At 26.9% G+C, this 21072-nt stretch overlaps 2 protein-coding genes across 7 annotated transcripts in view; both read right to left on the reverse strand.

Annotated features, from left to right (window-relative positions):
* Window positions 1-3250, reverse strand: part of LOC135925898 (cleavage stimulation factor subunit 3-like) — a 39617-nt gene extending 36367 nt beyond the window's left edge. The window contains exon 1 of one of the 4 annotated variants that reach the window (XM_065461461.1): window positions 3209-3250. In XM_065461461.1, the coding sequence (XP_065317533.1) occupies window position 3209 (1 nt within the window). In that variant the 5' untranslated portion in view covers window positions 3210-3250. Of the gene's footprint in view, window positions 1-7; window positions 24-443; window positions 521-3208 lie in introns of those variants that run through there. The other 3 variants (XM_065461458.1, XM_065461459.1, XM_065461460.1) reach the window with 3 other exon arrangements.
* A 2558-nt stretch (window positions 3251-5808) lies between these two features.
* Window positions 5809-20137, reverse strand: LOC135925750 (spondin-1-like). 3 transcript variants are annotated; one of them, XM_065461214.1, is made up of 14 exons: window positions 20010-20137; window positions 16464-16559; window positions 16119-16270; window positions 15467-15536; window positions 14751-14935; window positions 14090-14456; window positions 11836-11990; window positions 9846-10031; window positions 8820-8996; window positions 7952-8312; window positions 7454-7630; window positions 7063-7158; window positions 6686-6790; window positions 5809-6142 (listed from the first exon to the last, which is right to left on the reverse strand). In XM_065461214.1, the coding sequence occupies exons 1-14, from the start codon at window positions 20110-20112 to the stop codon at window positions 5937-5939; spliced, it is 2436 nt and encodes an 811-aa protein (XP_065317286.1). In that variant the 5' UTR covers window positions 20113-20137; the 3' UTR covers window positions 5809-5936. The 3 variants fall into 3 exon arrangements, with proteins under 3 accessions (XP_065317286.1, XP_065317288.1, XP_065317287.1); XM_065461215.1 differs by lacking the exon at window positions 5809-6142 and adding an exon at window positions 6343-6444; XM_065461216.1 differs by lacking the exons at window positions 16464-16559; window positions 20010-20137 and having other exon boundaries at window positions 5810-6142; window positions 14751-14889; window positions 16119-16133.
* Window positions 20138-21072: the final 935 nt, after the last annotated feature.

Genomic DNA, 21072 nt, shown 5'->3' on the forward strand with positions numbered 1-21072 from the left:
AATTTACTTGATAAATTGATACACAAATTAATTATCAAGCAATGCCATTATTTTTTTGAACAATCAGACAAAAATTCACAAAATTTATTTTAAATGATGTACATGGTATACATTAATTACATATATTGAATTTAATTTAGAGATAAAAAATATATCATATTTTCATGGGTCCAGTGTACCACTAATTAAGTATAAACACTTTTTCCCTTTAGATCTAATATGTTAAAAAATTTAATTGTTATAGTAAAATTTGATTATTTTGATAATAATCTTCAATTTTAACTCATACTTAAATATTATAAGGATGCATAATTATTAATAAACCCAACAATGTGATAGACTTGTACAAAATCAAGACAATGTTTTAATAAAAATCACACCAATTTACCAAATAAAAAAATTCTTATAATCATGAATAATATATAATTTGTATATTAATTTACTATTGATATAAATTTGAGCAAACAAATAAGGTCTATATTATAAATACTTAAAATGCAGAAGAGGCCGAAATTTTGAATGAATGAATGAACGATTTATTTAAATAGAAAGTTTTGCATAGTTTCGCCCCCCCCCCTCCCCTTTATATCTCCAACGCTATATATTTGTTCTATTACAGTATTATGTCATTTGTTGTTAGATACTAGTATATTTTAAAATTAGTTAACAAATAGTATTATTATTATTCACTTAAAATGAAAATTCTTATTGCAAATTATGTGTAAATTTAATATTTTAATTTCGCATTCTATCTAGTGTACATAAACTTTAGAATTTAGGATATTTAATTCTAACTGACTACAGATTTTTAAATCTAAATCTTCATTTTTGACATTCATTTTTATTTATATAAGATTTGCTCTGCAAACCGGCTCTTTAATAAAATTCGGGTCGGGTCGGACGGAATTTTTTTAAAATATATCAAAATTTATCAATTTTATGTTGAATTTTATGTAAAATAAAAATATGTGATTTTATTTAAAAAGTAGACGCCATATAACAAATATCGTTTATTTTGAGTAATTATAAGAATTAATTTCTATATTTCAATAAATTCGAGCCGGGTTGGCAAAATATTTTTAAAAAAATTTCGGGTTCGAGCCGGGCAAAACATTATAAAAAAAATTTCGGGCCGGCCGGGCTAAAAAATTAGACCCGATGCAGATCACTAATATAAATATTGAGTTGAGCAAAAAAATAGGCTTGATAATAAAGAGCGTTATGCAGCCACCAATTATTTACAAGTTTATCCACTTTTTAGCATTCCCAACCCATTTTTCTCCTTAATTTTTTCCGAAAAATAGTTAAAGAAAGTCATTTTATATATTTTTATAATTTTTATAGCTAATATAGGCGATTTAGAATATTTGGTTTCAAAATATACAGCACTGCCCGGGTATTTTTTTAAAAAAAAAATTTCAAACCCCACCTGGGTATATTTAAAATAAATAAAATACCCAGGCCGGACTTAGGGTCACGCCTATAGGTCTCTGATATTTATGGTACAATCATATTCACTATTATTAAAATATGTCTGATAGATTAGATAACTTGTCTTTTGAAATATGGATTTTTTTCTTTTGGTTATATAATAATAAAAATATTATAAATTATTATATTTTATCTCAAACTCCAGAAGATAACATTATCTTCATTTTTGAAAATTAGATAATAATCTTTTTCTCTAAAAAAAATCTTTGATATTTAACCAATTTGGGATTATAATAGATTGTTAAAATAGTATCTATAATTTTAGGAATATATTTGCATATAATCTTAATATTGAGTTATTTATCTGAATCTGAATGTAGATACAATTGGAAGGTATCTTTTAATAGCTCTACAGGAATACATAGTATGAAATTTGTATTAGAAGTGCCACGACAAATATAAAGACAGCAATGCTAAGGCTTTGAACCTATATTATTAATAACATTTTATTTTAGGTTATATTTTATACTTAGGCAACATAGGGTCTATGTTAATATGAATATATATTATTTATTTTACACTCTCATTCAAAAAAGCATGAAGTTCAATATAAAAAAAAGGATGTTAATATGAATATATATTATTTATTTTACACTCTCATTCAAAAAAGCATGAAGTTCAATATAAAAAAAAAGGAATAGTATTCAACAAAAAAAGAAAAGATGCTAACAAGAAACGAAAAAGTTTAATCAAAACAGGAAAAGTATCAGAGGCTTAAGATTAGGTCAGATCAAAAAAGGAAAAGGTCTGATCATGGAAAAGGTCCGATAAGAAGAAAAAGGTTTGTTCAAAAAATGAAAAAATTGAAAGAAAGAATACACGAGAAGTAAAGAGTTCCATCAAAAAGTTAAATTTTTTATTCAAAATAAGAAAATTGCGATTTATTATATTTTTTATATATTTTATTTTTGGCATTTCATTTTATTTCATTCTGAGATGTCATTTCTTTGGCATGGTTCTTTAATTATCGAATTTATTATATTATATTATTTTTCTAACTTTTTGTTATATATCTTTAATTTTATCTCTGTCATTTGTAATCTACTTTTATTATCTCTTTCAATTTTTTCTCTCATTTTTATTCATTCTCTTTGTCTTTTTTATCTTATACAAGTGAGGGAAATATATTCAGCCAGCACCGTGTTAAAAATTTAATCTGAAAAAATATTTTTGGCCTCTGATTCGGGTTTGCAAGTTTCTGGATTAAATACTTATCATTTGGCATTTTAATTTAAAATTGTTATTATTTTAAAAAGCAGTACCAAGTAATTAATATATTACCAGCAATTGTTCGTAATAAAGAGCAAGCCATGAATTTTGGAGGAAATAATATATTTAATATAAAATGGGGGGAAAAAATATGGTAGAAAGTGAATTTTGATGATATTCTAACTGGAAACAACAATATATTATTCCTTAAAAGGATACCGCGAGATCTTCTAGCACATTGGCCAAAAATAACAATCTTTTTTTTAATAAAAGGAAGGGTAAGATGGCTGGATATCAATTTTTAACAAATGTTTTAAACAAGGGATAGTAAATTTTTTAAATATAATGATCAATTAATGAAAATTGTTTTAAATATGAATATAACACTTATAGGGGTGTGATAGGCACAACTTTACCCCTCGCCTTTGCTGACAATGGGATATTAGGGCTCATTCATGATTTATAAAAAAAAAATATAGATATATATTTAGCCAATAAATAATTTTACTTTTTTCCCTCAATTATTTAGATGTCCTATATAGTTTTTGGGTACAAGAAATGATTAGAAAGCAAATAAGGATTTTAAAATTACAAATTTTAAACTATATAATCTAACATAAATATTAATAAAAAGCTTCTATTTTATTAAAAAGTAAATTTAATATTATAACTTGCTAAGTAAGATTATATTGAGTAGAGTATACTGTTTAACAAAATAATTTAAAATTTTGAAGGCTATAATTAAAATTAATCTTAAACAATTTAATTTATAAAAAAAAAATATAAACTGCAACTGCAAGACTTTTTTTTATTTATATTTTTAAAAATGTTTAATAAATTATAATGTAATTCATATTATATAACTATATTCCAATCATAAACTATAATATAATAAAAATAAAAACGTTCATTTTACATTAACGAAATTGGGACTAAAAGTTCCTAAAAACACGAATAATTATATTTAAAAATAATAATTCTATTTTGAAAAATAAAATTCTTTAGATTATGATGTAAGGGATTTTATTTTCTCGCCTATTTTATTTAAAAAATCGGGGTATTTATTACTTTCATTATTGTCATTAAATTCCTTCATCCAATTTATTGCGAGATCCACATCTAGCTTCAGTCGCGAACAAAATTAATGTATTTCTCCATAACGAATGTTATCGCTGCCCAGTTGTCTTTTTATAAATATTCCTTATCAGATAAGATAGCTAAAAAGATAAATCGGTGACTAGTGTTATTGGAATCAACATCTATTACCTATTTTGCATATTTTCTACTAAGGCAATAATTAATTGATTTTTGTTGATACCAGAGTGCCTTTAGTTTTCCTTCAATATTACTAATCCAAATTTATTTCCCTTCTCCTTGAGCTATTTTCATATGTTCTCCTTTAGAAATATTAAATAAACATTCATTTAGAAATTACAAAAAAGATTTAGAATCTACCATGTATATCCTTAAACAACTTTAAAAAATGAAGCATTCACTTGATTGATTCTTCAGCGTTAGTTATTGCTTGTTCTTGTGTGAGACCATATAGATAGATTGGATAATTCAAATAGAACATCATACATTGCGAGATATGATAAAAATTTACCACTTTGTAATCGGGTGGACAGTTGGTTAAATGTTGCACTGTTGCTAGAATTTTTGAAATACGTATACAGAGCCTCATAATTATTTTAAATTGCCTAGTACTCTTCCAATCCAGCAATTAAATGCCCATTTCAGTTGTTATTTGACACAATTTGATTTTAGCCTATATAAATAACTCATATGTGCCAATAAAAGCTTTAAAGTGATTAAAACTTATAACATTTTTTTGTTACATTGGACACCTCTTATTCTAAACAGTGATTTAAACAATGCCTGGATATGATCTTGGATATAGTGCACGAAGGCGCGTTGCTACGTCAAATCTCCTAGTCATGACACTGGCGCCATGGCTAACTAACAAAAAAAATTCAATTTTTTTTGCAAATTTCATTAAGAAACCCCAGGGTTGCGAAAATCATATAGTGTAGGTACAATCCCTTCTGGATCTTTTGATTCCAGTCAATCAGGTCCAGAAATAATAGGTTCATCAAAAGAGGACCCCAATACTGATTTTACATAAATAACTTAGACAGATTTATTTGACAATGTTGTAGATTCATCTACCAGAATAGCGATTTTTAAATTGATAATATTTTTACAATTTTCATCTGCATTATTTTGGAAATACTTTCAATTATTAACAAACTAGAATACCTAGAATGTAAAATATGTCCTATATCTAAACCATTGCGCTCTTATAAATCTAATAACAATTCAAACTCTACATGGACAATTTGTTACAAGATAATAGTAGCATTGAGTTATTATCTATGGTTCAGTATTTTTTTATTTGGTTATGGGAGGGGGGGGGGGGAGAAGTAGGGTTACAGCTAGAAAACTGTTGGTCAGGACGGATACAATGACATTCACATATTTCTATTGGATATTCTTTTTTTAAGAACATTTAAAATAGTGAAGGGTTACTTTTTGAATTAAAAATGTAGATTTACATTAATATACTACCATTTTATTTATAAAATAATTTATGCTTACTTCATGATAAAAGATATTAATAATAAACCATTATAAAAACTAAAATTTAATTTTTTGAAAGGGACACGCAGTGCCTCCTACTTTTTATAAAATTTTGATGCGAACTAGCTAAAATATTTTAATATTGACTAGGGCACTGAGTGCTCCCGAGTGCAACCCTTACGATTAAATCCTTGCTCAGGCCCTCATCTGGTGATAAATTCGCAATTTCCAGGATGTTTGATATTCAGGCCTTCATAAGAGAACTGCTAATAAATGAAATAATCACGCATGTCTGTCTTGACATAAGAATCAGAGAATATTTTCGGTTAAGTCCAAAAAATAATTTTTTAATTTTTAAAACTTTCAAAAGTTTTAAAATTTTATCATATGTTAAATTTTGGAAATTTTGAAAATTTTATGTTTTTATTTTTATATTTAAAGAAAAAGCTTATTTCTTTATTATCGATAAAGTTTCAAAAGTTTTAATTCTAAGAGAGTTTTCGAGACATTTATACAAATAAATTACAATATAATTACCAATAAAATATACTATATGGCGATGGGATAATTCAATCATAAAAATTGTCATTATAATCTGTTAATTTATTGTATTTAGATAAAAGCGAAAATATTTTAAATTATTTTAAAAAAAATTTTTAAGCCGACGCATAATTCTTGGTGCAAAAGTAAGAGTAGCTGCACTCACGTTCCTCCTTTAATTCTTGACAATTTCGTGACTGGTTAGGGTAAACTGCGAAGGGTAATTCCAAAGTTGGTTTATGTCGCATCTGTAATGAGCCTGACAAGCAATTTTCGCAAAGGGTCCATTCAGACCAGGGTCCATATATACAATTTTCATTTTCTATATTATTATGAAAAAGAAAAGAAGAAAGACAAAAATGTATTAGAACATATTGCTGTTTGCATATATTCAGTCACAAACTCAGTTAAAGCAATCAAAAAAATATTCATAATATTCAAACAGTAAATTAATACTCTGAGATGAATCATGCAAAATTTTAAACAATTAACCAGTTCCTATAATATTTTAAATAGTTCTACTTCCGGTTCATATAAATTTTAAAGGAGTGTTCCAGGTTCTGGTTCTGTTTTTGGAGGTATCTAGGTTCCAGTTGGAATTTCAAACTCTGATGCATGTCATTTCTTTTTTTAAAATAAAATAATTAATCGTTTAAAATTTATACTCTATTTTTCTTCTCTAAAGGCTTAGTCCTCATCCACATCTTTAACACAGCGTTAAAAACTTTTTCAATGTTAAAAAAAAAGATAAAACTCTCACTTTTGATTATCAACATTTCAAGCGTTTTGAACGCTGCGTTAAAGAAGTAAAGTGGCCATACCTTATATTTAATTTTAATTAGGAACATTCCAAATAATATAATACCGCATTCTTTTTCGTTGCAATATTCAAATTGATAAGTTTCATCGGGACAGAGTTCGCCACCATTTTCAGGGTTTCTTTTAATCATTCTTCTTCTGTTTTTGGTTCCTTCAGCAATTCATTTTTTTTATTATGCCATAATTTTAATAACAGAGTTTGTTTCTCATTCATTTTGAAATAAATTTCATTTGCAATCCAATGAGATGGTAAATTCTATTAATCAAAAATAAAACTAAGCTGAAAATGGCCGTCAATTACTAACTAATTAATTTAAATAATAACTCAAATTGCAAAATTTAGAAAAAGCTGAGAGAAAATATTTAGTAATTTCATATTGAAATAGTATTAACGTTATGATACCAAATTTATACGTATATTACCTTTTCCGCATTTTTTAGAACAACTTGACCATTCCGACCAATCACTTACCATGCAATCAACTTTCTTCCGATTTGTTTGCTTAGATCCATCGTAATCTATATCATATTGATTTGTTAAATAGAAAAGATAGATAACTTGTCAATTTTAAAATTTGATGAATTACATATATCAGTCATTCCATTCACAGCAACTATATATTCATCTTATATTTACTACTTCTATGATTAATGTTTTAAAAATGATACGAAATAAATCAATGCTATTATACTTAATAATACATATAATTTTCACATAATATAGACTAAATAGACAGATTTTTAAATAAATCGTAGTACCACAGTATTTCCATTCACGTGTTTGCCATAAACAAATATATAAAAGTTCAAATACCTTTTGGTATAACCATCTCACACATTTGTTTACAATCCAAATAATTGTGAAAGTTGTTGAGATTTCCTTGGCAGCCTCCGTACCAAAATCTTCGACATTGTTTAAGTTTAACATTAAAGTACCATCTATGAAACTGTCCTCTGCAAGGTCCTTTTATAGGAGAGAGCATGCAAGTACCTGTCAAAAATTTATATAAAGATTTAGATTTTTATATGAACCACATTATCAGGCTATTTGTGATATACTATTATATTATAGATAAGGTTAAAAGGTAAGCATACATCCTTATATTTACCCAGATTAGTAATTATTGTTTTGTAAATTTAAAAAATAAAAATATAATAATGGTGTTACTATAATAAAAAAATAAACAAAATATTTTTTGATGAAGAAATCACAATTTAATCCTAAATCAACTAATATAATTAATCATATATGAAAAATTCAAAATAACATAATATCTTTTTGCTAATTCTAAAATAAGAAAGATTAACATACTTTCACTGCTACTGACATTCATTATGCATTGTGGTTGAAAGCCCTGACATATCTCGGTTTCAAATAGCTTGGAATCTCGTAATTTAGGATTCGAAGATAAGCATGATAACTGGTCATTTGAGGCCAAATCGAAATTTACAATTGGGGCATTTTTAATGGTCAAATCAGGTACAAAATATCTGGTTCTAACCCTGGTACCAGTACCGCAAGAAGATGTACATGGTGACCATTCAGACCATAAAGTCAGCCGGCAATCAGGTTCATTTAAAGACTGAGAGGATGAAGAATAAATTTTGTGGGGGTCGTTTAAGCTGTTTTCGATGATTTCGCAAGTTATTCCAAATCTACCATGACACGATTCCTTTGGGGGTCATATTTTTTTAAATCAAGATATTCATTTCTTGGGAGATATTTTAGAAAAAAAAGCTTATGACTACTATATATTTTCTCAATGCTTAATATATAGTTGTGGTTATATCTTTTTAAAACTGCCCTGTGATATACCTGATAATATAACTTGATCTGCTCCCCCCATCCCTATATTCAGGTCTTTTATTTCATTTTATATCTAGCTTCAGCATATAATTATTCTCTTTCATATCAACTTATCATGTTGTGTATTTGTAATACACTTAAATGAGAGGATGCGAAAATTTTGAATGAAGGGTATAAGTAAAAATTCCTGAATATCCATAGCTGGGCAAATTATAGAATGATTTAGAAATGTTTTGGTATACATTTGAGAAGGGATTATCGTATGCTATAATAAAAATCAAAATTCAAAAATAATTTCTAACTTTTAAATAATTTTTATGATAAATATTATTAAAAATTTTACATTTAAAAGTAATAACAAATAAAGTTATACTTTCTCTATAAGATCTTCTAAACATTGTTTTTTGGCTTTCTTTGGCGTCACGTAATACCTAGATCGGTATCTTATTCCAGTACCGCATTCAACAGTGCAATCAGACCAACTTGACCAAAGAGTGGTTTGGCATCTTTTATCAGCTTGATTCTGGCACTCAGGAATTTCCATACAAATCTAAAATACAATATAACAAAAGTTTTGTATATAAAATATACGTAGCATATTAAAAAACATAATTATACTATAATCCTTTCCATTATAATTTATCTAATTCCAGGTTACTTCTTTAAATGAAATTATAAATTTTAAAAAGATCAGAAATGGAAAATGTTAACTGAAATATTTTTAAACTATTCTCTTCAAAATACAAGATGAATTAATTGAAAATTAATTTAAATCATATACCATTTGCACGGCCCGATTTTAAAAAAAAATTCCCGGCCCGGGTATTTGCAAGAAAAATTAAAATACGCTCCACAGTCCGTTTATCTGTCGCGAGTGCCTGCAGGTCTCTAATTTAAATACATCCAAATTAGAGATCTGCAATGTCCTGCTCGGCCCTTTTAAAAATATTTGGGTCGAGCCGGGCAAAAAGTTTGTATCTGACCAGTGAGTAAATAGTGGAGATGCCCGCGTTTAATGGAGAATAGAAAAAAAATCATTCTAAAGGCCTAATTTAGTTAAAGCTATATTTTTTTATTTTACTTATAATTAATGATTAAAGCTACTAAGATAGTCCATTCATAAATACGATTTCCTTTACCTACATTTTATGAATTTAAATCGAAATTATCATCATCATTGATTATTTTTCCAGAGGAGATATTTCTGAATTTAAAATATCCGGCCCGAATCAGGCAAGCCTAGTAAAAAATTAGAACCAGACCAGGTTACAAATTTGAATGAGCCGGTATAAAACCCAAACTGGGTCGGGCCTTAAAATTTTACCATTTGCTGAAATCTAATCTAAATCCATAGAATAAACTTATAAGTTATAATATTATAGACTTAAAAATGAAAAACTTCTTTTTCCATCAAATCGAAGGTGCATCCCATCATCAAAGCACCTGCTTCGTTCTCGTAACTCCTTGTTCTAAATCTCATACCTTTACCACAGGTAGCTGAACAAGGTGTCCAAGTTCCCCAATGTGTAAGGGAGCATTTGGGATGTATGGATTCACAATCTTGTATATCGGCAACGCATATTCCCTTTTAAAAAAAAATCAGGAGTTTATTTCCAAAGATATTAATATATGAAGAAATAAAGGAAATAATGAGAATGTTTTAAATAATGATAGTAAATAACTTATAAAATATAAAGAAATGAATGGTTTTAGCCTAATTATACTGGCCCATAGCCACGTACCCCCCCCAAGTTTTTCGCTTCCATCAAACCTGCCCCCGATTATATTTTTGGCCAACACAAATGGACCATAAGCTTTTTTCCGGCCTCAAATTTTAAAAAATATTACTTATTGAATCTTATTCGTTATTAACAATTAAATCCAAATGAAAAAAACAAAATTCTTAAAAAAATTTTGGTTATTAAATTTTATTTAGCCAAATTAATTGGATGAAGAAGAAAATACTTATAAAAATATTAGTTATAAAATATCCATTCGCTCATTAACCATTTAATGAAAAACAACATACAATATTCGTTTTTTATTCCTTGTCAAAAAGATAATAGTATTGGTGAATTCGTCAGTTCCCGTGATTATTCTTCTCAACCTCTTCTTGAACATGGTAAGTCAGTCAATGTTAGCGAAATTTAATTAATTAAACAATTAAATATAGATATTACAAACTACAAACTACAAAACGCGTTAAAAATTAATACATGTCAACTATAAATATAGCATTTTTAAAAAAGAAGTCGAAAATGACGATGACAAATACTTTTTCAAAATACCTATTTTCCTAGCGAAGTTTGAGACATTTAAAACGGCAAACAAATTACTGCCTATCATGCAATCATATTTACACGTAAAGTGAATGAAAATTTTTATAAAGAGTACGATTATTAATATGAATAGGACGAATATTCTTTTAAAATACCAATTTCTCTAGTGGAGTGTAACAGAATCATCCTCAAGTACCGGGAGGTACTCAGGCTGACACCTTACAATATAATTACTTATTTCCACCCATAATATTTGAGTATAACATAACGCAAGGTATCCTATTATTTCATTTTTGATGTTGTAGTTCCATTTGTTTAGAGAGTTAATGAAAGATAGACGAAATTATTATGTATATTTATATTTATTTTTATAAATTTTCAAAATAAATAGCAAATAATTTGACTGCCTAACTATTTGTTTTATTTCAAAAAAATATTGGCCCTCCCAAATAAACAGTTGCCCCCCCCACTGTAAATTCTTGGTTATGGGCCTGTAGTTATATCAAATATGAAGGTAAGGAATGGCTAAAGAAGAGGTAGGTTATTTATAACAGAAAGCCAATTGTAATGGGTAGTTATTTAACTTACGAATAAGAACGCCGTTTTTTAAGATCCATATATCCAAAGCTGGATTATTACAACTTTTAAATACTCCCGAAAAAGTTTAAGCTTCATAAATCATTAACCAAAAAAATCACATTTTAAACTTTTTTCCAAGCAAATCAATATATTTTTAGTCATATCGTCTTCTTTTTCAGTCATGCGTCTTTTTTACAAATAAATACTCCTCTTTTTCTATGTTAATTAACGAGAGAATTACTATGTGTTTGAAAAGGGGCACAGTTGTAAGGCTAAAAAAATTCAAGAAATCCTTTCATAACTAAAAAACAATCCAAACATAGTAATTTTTATATTAAAGTCCAAATACCAATAGTTGTAGTGGATTATTTCATAAAGCTATTATATTAATTTTTATATTTAAATTTGGGTTTTTTTAGATGATAAAATATATTATTTTTTGAATCTATATTTAAATGTTCATATAATTTGATCGCAAATCATTTTTAAAAAAAATTATCACTTGATTAATAATTCCCAAATTTTATAAACCTTTTCTATTAAATTGACCGATTTACACATTTCCGCTTTATCGGAATTTACCAAATATCGTCGCTTCATGGTTATACCTTTACCGCAAGTAACGCTACAAGGACTCCAGCCGGACCATATAGTGGCAGCGCAGGGGTCATTTTGGTCGATCGAACCTGTATAGTAAATATTTGATATAATATTATATATTGAGATTTGTTTTAATGAAATCCTAATGAAGCGCATATACACTGATAAATACTAGGCATATAAAAGTTTTACATGTTTAAAAAAAGGGAGTCCCCACATAATGTAAATTATATTATACTCCTTTATGTGATTTTGCATTTTTTGAAGGGAGTAAAAATATATGAGAATATTTACACTGATTTATCTTAAGTGTTGCGGGCAAATCATTTAAATTAATAATTATACTAAATTAAGTTTTTATTATAATCGATACTTAATGGTTACCGCAAAAATGACTATATTATTTTTATCACATCACAAATCATCAAACACATTGTTTTTGTGAGTTTAATAAATCCTTTTCTTCATTCTTTGTTTAAAATATATATAATTTCGCATTAAGACTATGTCTTAATTTTTTTTAACTTAATTTTGAGTAGAACATTATTCAGAAAAGCAACCACCCTGTTTTGGTTTTTATTTAAAGATTTGGCATAAAATGATGTTACGTTTTGAAATATGCTATAAGGTGTAATAAAGATATACGGTCCGTCCTATCGGCCTTAGGCTGGGACAGGATCGGCTTGATTGACGGACTGAACCATAATCCGGACGGATTTTTTATTTTTGGTTCGGACCGTCTTTTATTTAAGTTTTCTTTACTATTCAATTTATAAATTTTACCTAATTTCCCCAATAAACAAGAATTAAATTAAGCAAAACAAAAATATTTTTTTAAAATAACAAAAAAAATAAAAATCGATCTTTTTTAAAGAATAACCTACACTTTTATTAATGTGATTTAAAAATGGCTATATAAAAATCCTCATAAAATTCTTAAACATTTACGTAAAGTTTTGATGAGTGACTCTATTTGTAGTTAAGCTAACCTTTTTATATAATGTTAATTTTTAAAAAATAATTCAAACTTTTTAAAATATTTAAAATTTTTTAATAAGAGAACATTGGATTAGACATATTTACAGGCAATGACGTCACTAGCTTTAAAATCTCATGGAGGTGAAGGGGGTGGTGGTGGTTAACCTTAAAAAAAACGGGAAATTTTTATTTTTCATACCTCTTTTTTCCGGAAAATATATTCAAAATTTCCTCTATTTTAAGAAATATTTTCAGTTACCTTTTTTTATTAGGTATTTTCTAAAAAAGAAAAGTTAAAATCTCAAAAGGCTCTTCAAATTTCAGGTGCTCGAATCCCCTTACAGTGACGCTACTGGTGGCAGAGTACATAACATAGGACAGCTACTTTCTGATTAATAGTTAACTCATTTTTACTTATTTTCTTTCTATCTGCTAATATAATCTTATAATAAGTTTTAGGCGGATACCAAAATAAAAAATGATAGAATAAATGATAGAATAAATAATAAAATAAAATATTTTAATCAAAACCCTTACTTGTGATTCGTACAACTTGATTGCTGATCTAATTTTATTTGCAACATCATACCTTAATTCAACCATTTTCTTTATATAACTTCGCATCTTTTGAAATTACTTAAATAATGATGATATTGACATAAATGAATATCTCTGTCTGATGTGTCCTTATACAACCACATTGTATAATGACGAATCCAAAAATACTAATAGTTATCCTTATAATATCAAACTCACTTAGATGATAAAATAAGATTTAGGCTTCCATTTTAAAATATCATTTATGATTAATATAAGAAATCTAGACAAAAAATTTTATAATAAATTTAATTATTTTTAATAAATTTAGTTTTTAGTATAAAATTATACTGAGTTCACATATATTTTTTATCCATGGGTGTATATCATAATTATCTACATAAAGTTCATTTTTGAGACTTTGGACGTTATTATAAATAAAAAATATGTGCCCCTGGCACAGATGTGCCTAGGTCTCCCCTACCTACATGACAGGTTTTATTTTAAAATCGGATTGATTAGGGCCATTTTTTAACTCAGGGCTAATAAAATTCAGTCATTTTTTTATAAGCTAAAACATATTTTAAATTGTCCACTAAGCTTTATATACTTTATTTTTTAGATAGAAATGAGATACTAAATTATGTCCTTTGAAATATTTAGATATAACCTGGGTTCATCATCAGCAACTTTTTTCGCATAAATTCGTCGTTGTTGAGATTGATTTCAGTGTTATCGGCATTGCCCCCATCAGCGAAATTTTCGCTATCATTTTTGAAATAATTTTCAACAAAATTTTGGTATAGACTACTATTGCAATCGAGTTCATATATTTTCAGTCTCTGCAAGGTAATTCGGGCAATCGGTTTAACTAAATAACCAGGTTGCAATGCGAATAGCATCGGATTCGATTCATTGAATGATTCGGAAAATTTTTGATAAGCGTGCAAATCGAACCAAGGAGAATCTGAATGGTTAGGGTCTATTTTCGTGATATATTTGATCTTTTGAGCAGGAATCGATGGTTTGTTAGGCGACTTTAAAGGCATTTATTTTGATATAATATAAAAGAAAAATAAATACTTTGGCATGGTTATTTTATAACATCATAAACAATTAATGAAAGGACGGGATATTAACTTGCGGTTCGCCCTTATTATGCAAACAAGCATCCATAGGGCGAGTTTTGCCCTGAAAATATTCTTCCTCATCACTTCTACATAATGGGTAAATAAGGAAACCCCATTTGAGTATTAAAACAGTAGCAATTTTATTTTATTAATTATTATATTCATAATTGTGTTTAAATATAATATAGTATAAAAGTTAACCATATAAGTAATTCCATTATCGGTTCCTGCATCGATAGGCCATAAATCGATATTCATATTAGGAACCCAAGAACAATTCTCGAGGCAGAGATTAACAGAATCAAGTCCAGTTATCCAGTCCGGGCTGGGACCTAACATACTAACCAAAGAAAGAAAATGTCTATATTTGTCTACTCTTATAGTACCTTTTTTTTAATACACAAAGAAAAACAGTAAATTTTAATTATTTTTTTGTAAAATTTTATCGAAGCTCTTAAAGAATTTCTTATATTAATCTATAATCCATTTCTTGATAGTTGCAATTTGAAATAGCAATTTGATTGCTTGTCGTGCTCTTAGAAGAAAACCAGGTGGAGGCTTAAATCATTCCCAAAACATTCGATTTATTAATTAAGTCAATCTTGTTTAAGAAAAATTTTAATTAAATTTGTGAAATTTGATATTTTATACAATATTTAAAATTTGTTCTTTCAAGTGTAAATAATTTCTAATTCATTATTAATAAAGATATCCTAGAAAAATTGGCAAAAATGTTTGATTTTTGCTTATGCTCCCTCCACAGATTGGGATTATTTTAAATTTATACTCTACAGCTTAATTTTATAAAAAAAATCCATAACTAACTAACACTCGTTTTTCTTTAATTTTTAAAACTCACTTAAATTTGTAAATGAACTATGTACCAGATGAACTAATTATGTATATTATATAATTACCTTTAGTTTCACCCTGAACATTAGGAGGAAATAAGCCCTTCATTTTTAAAATGGTTCGAACGTATTTTGCCTATGTTAAAAAAAAAAAATTGATGTTTTAGTGATAGGTTAGCAAATAGTATTGCAAAAATTATATTGTGAGTGGTTAAAATTTCGAGGATACATGGAAATAATTTTAATTTTGTCTATAAGGAAAAATTCGGTGTATTTTTTTTATATTATATACAATGGAGCGCCCTTTAAAATTTTACAAAATGTCCAGCCCGGTCTATGATTTGCTATAAAATATTTATTAATTTGTTGATGAAACTACTAAAAAATTAGATTGCAGGGAATGGTTTTTTCATAATTTATTATGTTAGATAAATTGATAAAACAAAAACAGTAAAAATCTTTAGAAAAAATTATGCAAATATATTGAAGTTTTGAGTTATTTACACGGCAATCATAAACTTAAGTCTCAGGAAATTATAAGAATATTCGAGCAATTTAACCCTATTTTTTGATAAAGATAAAGATGAATATAATAAATTCCTATTTAAAACTTAGTGTGCCCATTTTCAAGATCAAATAATAATATACTTTTCTACATTCTGTACATTCATTATTTTATTTTGTATATTTATTATTATATTATATTCTTATTCCTTACTTTCCTTTTTAGTTCATTTTCGACCTTTTTGGTATCGCCATATTCTGCCACCATTTTTAGGGCAGGTGACGCAAAACCTCCTATTTCCCAAATCTTTAAATCTTTGGTATGACTGGCACCTGCTATATCTGACCAATGAATCAACCATTCACCTTTCAGTATTTTTTATTTTATCTTTCATACATTATGTTACCAGCAAAAAGAAATAAATAAATACCGCACCATGATATGACAACATCCAATATTAGAAATTGGAAGCGGTAAAATAAAATAATTAAAGATGCAAAGCAATAAATATCGTTTTTAAATACCTTAAACTTTTAAGATTTTTAATAAAATAAATACTTTGTGGGTAGTCTTTGGGATGAGTGTTCTTAGACCATATTCCTTGGAACGTAATTTGATACAATGCTTCATCGCAAGTGCAGCAACTTGAAGACACTGTTCATGGTAATAGAAAGAGATATAAATATGATAAAATATCGTATGTTTTTCAGAAAAAAAGGTTCTTCTTTATTTTAATTCTCTTGTCTGTCATAATTCCCCTCTACCCCAATATTTCATCAATAAAATATAAGCCCGATCCTTGATCCAATAAAAAAAATTAACCTTATATTTCCTTCTTATCTTTCCTTTTTATGTCTAATTGAATATCACAATTATAAAATGAATCTAATAAAATAAGAAAAGTTTTTAAAAAAATAGGTAAGAAATATTCATTTTCATATTATACTTTGTAATAAATAAATATATTAACATCATTAAACTCCATAACATTATGATTTGATTTCGAGATATATTTCTTAATTTCATTAATACACAATCAGACTAGGAGTAAGGCCTAGAACTTTAAATAATTCCATAGGCTTGAGGCAAGCTGGGGCCAAAAGGTTGATTTTGCATTCTAATTTCAATCTTCCCACCATCTCTTTAAGGATTTTTTCTCTCCTCATTCATTAAATGACCAACTTTTTGCCTTTTTCAGTGTAAAAAAGGCTACATTCGTTCTCTCTAAGGTCTAGTTTATAATGACCACGAAATACCACGATGTTGCTTAAGCTATGCGCAATTGATTGTTAAACAATAGGAAAGTTGTATCATTCAAAATTATGTACCATTCGCAATCTCTTTATGATTTCTCATTTTTATATCTTTAAAATGCGATTTAATAATTTCATGAGATATAAATGGCATAAATATTTTATTTATTAATTAGATTTATGGAAGAAAATATTTACCATTTTTTTTAGTCTCATTAATTATTAATGAGAGAATATAATGGATATATTATTATAGATTTTAAGAAAATATCAATCGATAAAATTGTTGGCATGCATGCAAAGAACTAATCTGAACTTATATTTTGTGAGTAGGTGTTGAAAGGGTCATCAAGGATCCAGGAATTTTTCAAGGGAGGAATTAATTTTTTTGAAAAAGACACAACATATGAAAATAATAATGGTTTTATAATTTAAAAAATATAAAAAGTTAAGTTTTCTAATAAGTTTTAATAATATTGCTAAATATTTATTCAAACTTAAAGTTTATTTATAGAGATTCCTCCCTTTTTTCTTCAAGGATGGGAGTTTGAGAAAACATCTTTCAGGGAGAGTGTTAAACCGCTAAAACTATTCCTTTGAATCCTAGCTAAAGCGTAATTTATATTACATATAATTCCTTCAACTCATAGGCTTAGACAAGGAATCACCTCTTCTTAGTGACCACTACAACACGGGTGGGGTTAGAAGCAACTGTTTCTTAAAATTTGAATGTGCTTTTTATAAATTTTTTATTTTTTAAATTTTATTTCATTCACCCTTCCACTAAAAGATTTCTTGTCTTATAAAAATTATTTTTCAATTTAAATATGCCCCAAAATATTAACCAAAAAATGCAAATGCTTGTAAATATACTCGGCATAATATAAGAGATGATAAATGGACAGACCATAATAAAAAAGACATGGTGGGCAAAATTTTAACTATATAAAGAAAAGCTTTGAAATAGTAGCTTTAAGACATTATTAAACTAATTACAGATTCGCCTGTCCTCAAATTGTATATTTAAAAAAAAATAAAGAAGGGATTATAATCCAAATTATATTCTAATCTATTGTCGTATAATAATTAAGAAAAATATGGCTATAAAAAATTAAAAAAGAGATTGAATTTAACAATTTTCAAAGTTGATGGTACATATGATGTTTCGAAATTAGAGCCATAGATTTGTCAGTAAGGTATATTAAAAATGGTAACACTACTGATATTAAAAAAACATATAGTTTCACTAATCTACTCCTCGAATTCTTAGTTGGGCAGAGCTATGATGGTGCTTTAAACATGATTGTAAAGATTATAGGAGTACAGACTTTGATTAGAGGAGATCTCAAAGGCAGCTTTTATTAGATGCCATTGTCATAGATTAAATCTAATCATTGTTCAATTATACCAATTTATAAAATAACTAAGAAATGTTTTCAGGTACTTAGACGAGATTCACGTGTATTTCAATAGTGTTAAAAAATTTAAAGTGTTCAATGCATGTCAGTGATGTACTGACAAAATCACAACGATTTTTACACATCAACAATACTCGATAATATCTTATATGTTTAGATTTAAAATGTTTATTTTATATATATAGAATCTGGCTATCATCACATAAAACTGTTGTAAAAAAATTTCTACTTTATAATGCCTTGAGGGCAGCTTTGAAAAATTTAAAGGATTCTGAATATTCTACAACTTCTAACATAGTGCTATTGTTTTTAGAATAGATAAATTTTATTTTATTCTTCTTCTGATGATTTGCTTCCATCGCTCAGAAAGTGTAGGAGCCACTGCCCTCTCCCCATCATATTTGCTAATTTTTTATAAATATCATTTAAAACAAATAAAAATTATCCCCTTAAATTTATGGTAAAAGCCATTTAAAAAAGCACCCCCTCCCCCCCTTTTTCTCCTCCTAGGAAATTTCCGCTTAAGGTTATGATACTAATTTATAATATTTAACATTTTAATTCATAAGAAAAACAAAATAAACGAATCTTAACATTTGATTTTTTGAAATTTTTTTTATTTTATCTTAATTTTCTATCGAGTAAATCTGCTTAATGTCATTATTATATATTCAATGAAACATCAAATACAATTATTAACTATATTTACATTTGCATATAGATATAAGAGGAGACAATACTTATATTTAATATAAGTCTGGCGAATTAAGTTTACTGCGAAACATGCCACCATAATAAAACAAAATTATAAAGTTAGATTCATTTAGTATAAGTTTCGCTTATTCGTTAATAGTCGATATCATTGATAATATAAGTTAATTAATTAGCCTAGTTGTGAAAATCTGAAATATGACATTCATTGGGTGTTTGTTAGATAGTAGTTTTCATTATTATGGTATAAGAGATTCTTAATAAAGACTTTAATGTCAAAACTAGAATATCTCTTGACAGTGAAAACATTTAATTAGACAAGTGATTTAAAAAATCAACAAATTCATTGATAAAACATTTGTTTACATTTTCTATTAACCTTTGATGACAAATCGAATAAAGTGATTAAAAAAAAAGGTGTAACATGCCAGGGTATATAAAAGTAAAAGCAGTGAGCCCGAAAATTATTTTGTAAAACCTTGCCCAATTATTTTTTCAGGCCCGGACGTAAACGATTACTGATATAGATACGTTTAAACCATCCATAAAAAAATACTTTAAAAATAGTTACAACTTGGCTTTATAATTGTGATAAATATTATATCAATAAAGAATCTCCCCTCATCTAATTTAAATTTCAAAATTCACTACCAAAAAATGTACTATGGTAGTAATAAAATGTTTTAAATGGCTTGTAAAATTAAAATTAAATGTTTTTTTACCTCCTTTTAACTCCAGGGAAAGTGTTAGAAGATCATTCCAGGAACATATTATCATCCAGATTAATGATGCATAGTAAAGCGAAATGCCAGCATTTATCAACATTTTTGTTGCAAAATAATGAATTATAATTTATATTTTCAAAAATGTTATAATAAAAATAAAAAATTTAATCATCTGTTGATCCTTTTCCATTCCAGTATTTATTTTATTTTTTTCTTCTTTCTCAAAATAAAATCAAAATTCTTTTAAATATAGACTCTAATAAAAAACAAGCGAAAAGAATGGAAATTTTTGAGAATGGATCATTGCAATTCTGTTATTTTAAAAAATGGAACACGATATCGTTACTTTTTATTTTTTGCATTATTCGTTACTTTTTGAAAAAGTAAAATATTATCAGATACATTTAATCTAAAAATAATATATTCTCTTTTTATTTTAAAAAATTTAAATTACAATAAATATAAGAAAGTATAAATTCATGCATCTAGGATTCAATATCAATTTATACGTTGATTCTGTTAAAAAAATATTAGGTAAATTCAGGTAACCCGAACCATTATTCATAACGGTTCAATTTGGTTACGGTTCATTATGTAAAAAATTATAATGATTACAGTTCGGTTATGGTTCTTAAGAAAAAATTTATAAAGTACGGTTTGAGATTTTTTTTAGAATTATTTTTATTGAAGCCACACCATCGTATAATGATTTAAATTCTGAACATTATTTTTAAAAATTTTTGCCATCACTTAAGTTAATATATTGTTTATCTATAAAATAGATGAAATTAGAACCATTACTCATTTTTAAACATATTATTTGAACGTATAAATAGTATATTTTCTATTATAAGTGGATTCATATTTGTTCGTTGTGACGATATCACAAATTTTAGCTCTAACATAAACTTGTGTTTTGGGGAACCGCGAGTACTATAAGAGCAAGTTTATATTTTCTGGATATTCAAATTTTTTTGATATTCAATATATAAAAACTGGTGATTTTTTAAATTAATTAAATAAATGCAACTAAATCAAAAATGGGTTTAGATATTTTGCA

This window comes from Gordionus sp. m RMFG-2023, chromosome 3 (genome assembly GCF_954871325.1).
Source record: "Gordionus sp. m RMFG-2023 chromosome 3, tfGorSpeb1-WG-v2, whole genome shotgun sequence".
Lineage (NCBI taxonomy): Eukaryota > Metazoa > Nematomorpha > Gordioida > Chordodea > Parachordodidae > Gordionus > Gordionus sp. m RMFG-2023.

Coding starts and splice junctions, on each gene's coding strand:
- LOC135925750 (XM_065461214.1), bottom strand. CDS start 20,112: ATGTTGATAAATGCTGGCATTTCGCTTTACTATGCATCATTAATCTGG. Junction 8,997..9,845: donor TCGATTTGATGGAAAAAGAA/GTTTTTCATTTT, acceptor ATTGTATTTTAG/ATTTGTATGGAAATTCCTGA. Junction 6,791..7,062: donor TTCTAAAAAATGCGGAAAAG/GTAATATACGTA, acceptor GAATTGCTGAAG/GAACCAAAAACAGAAGAAGA.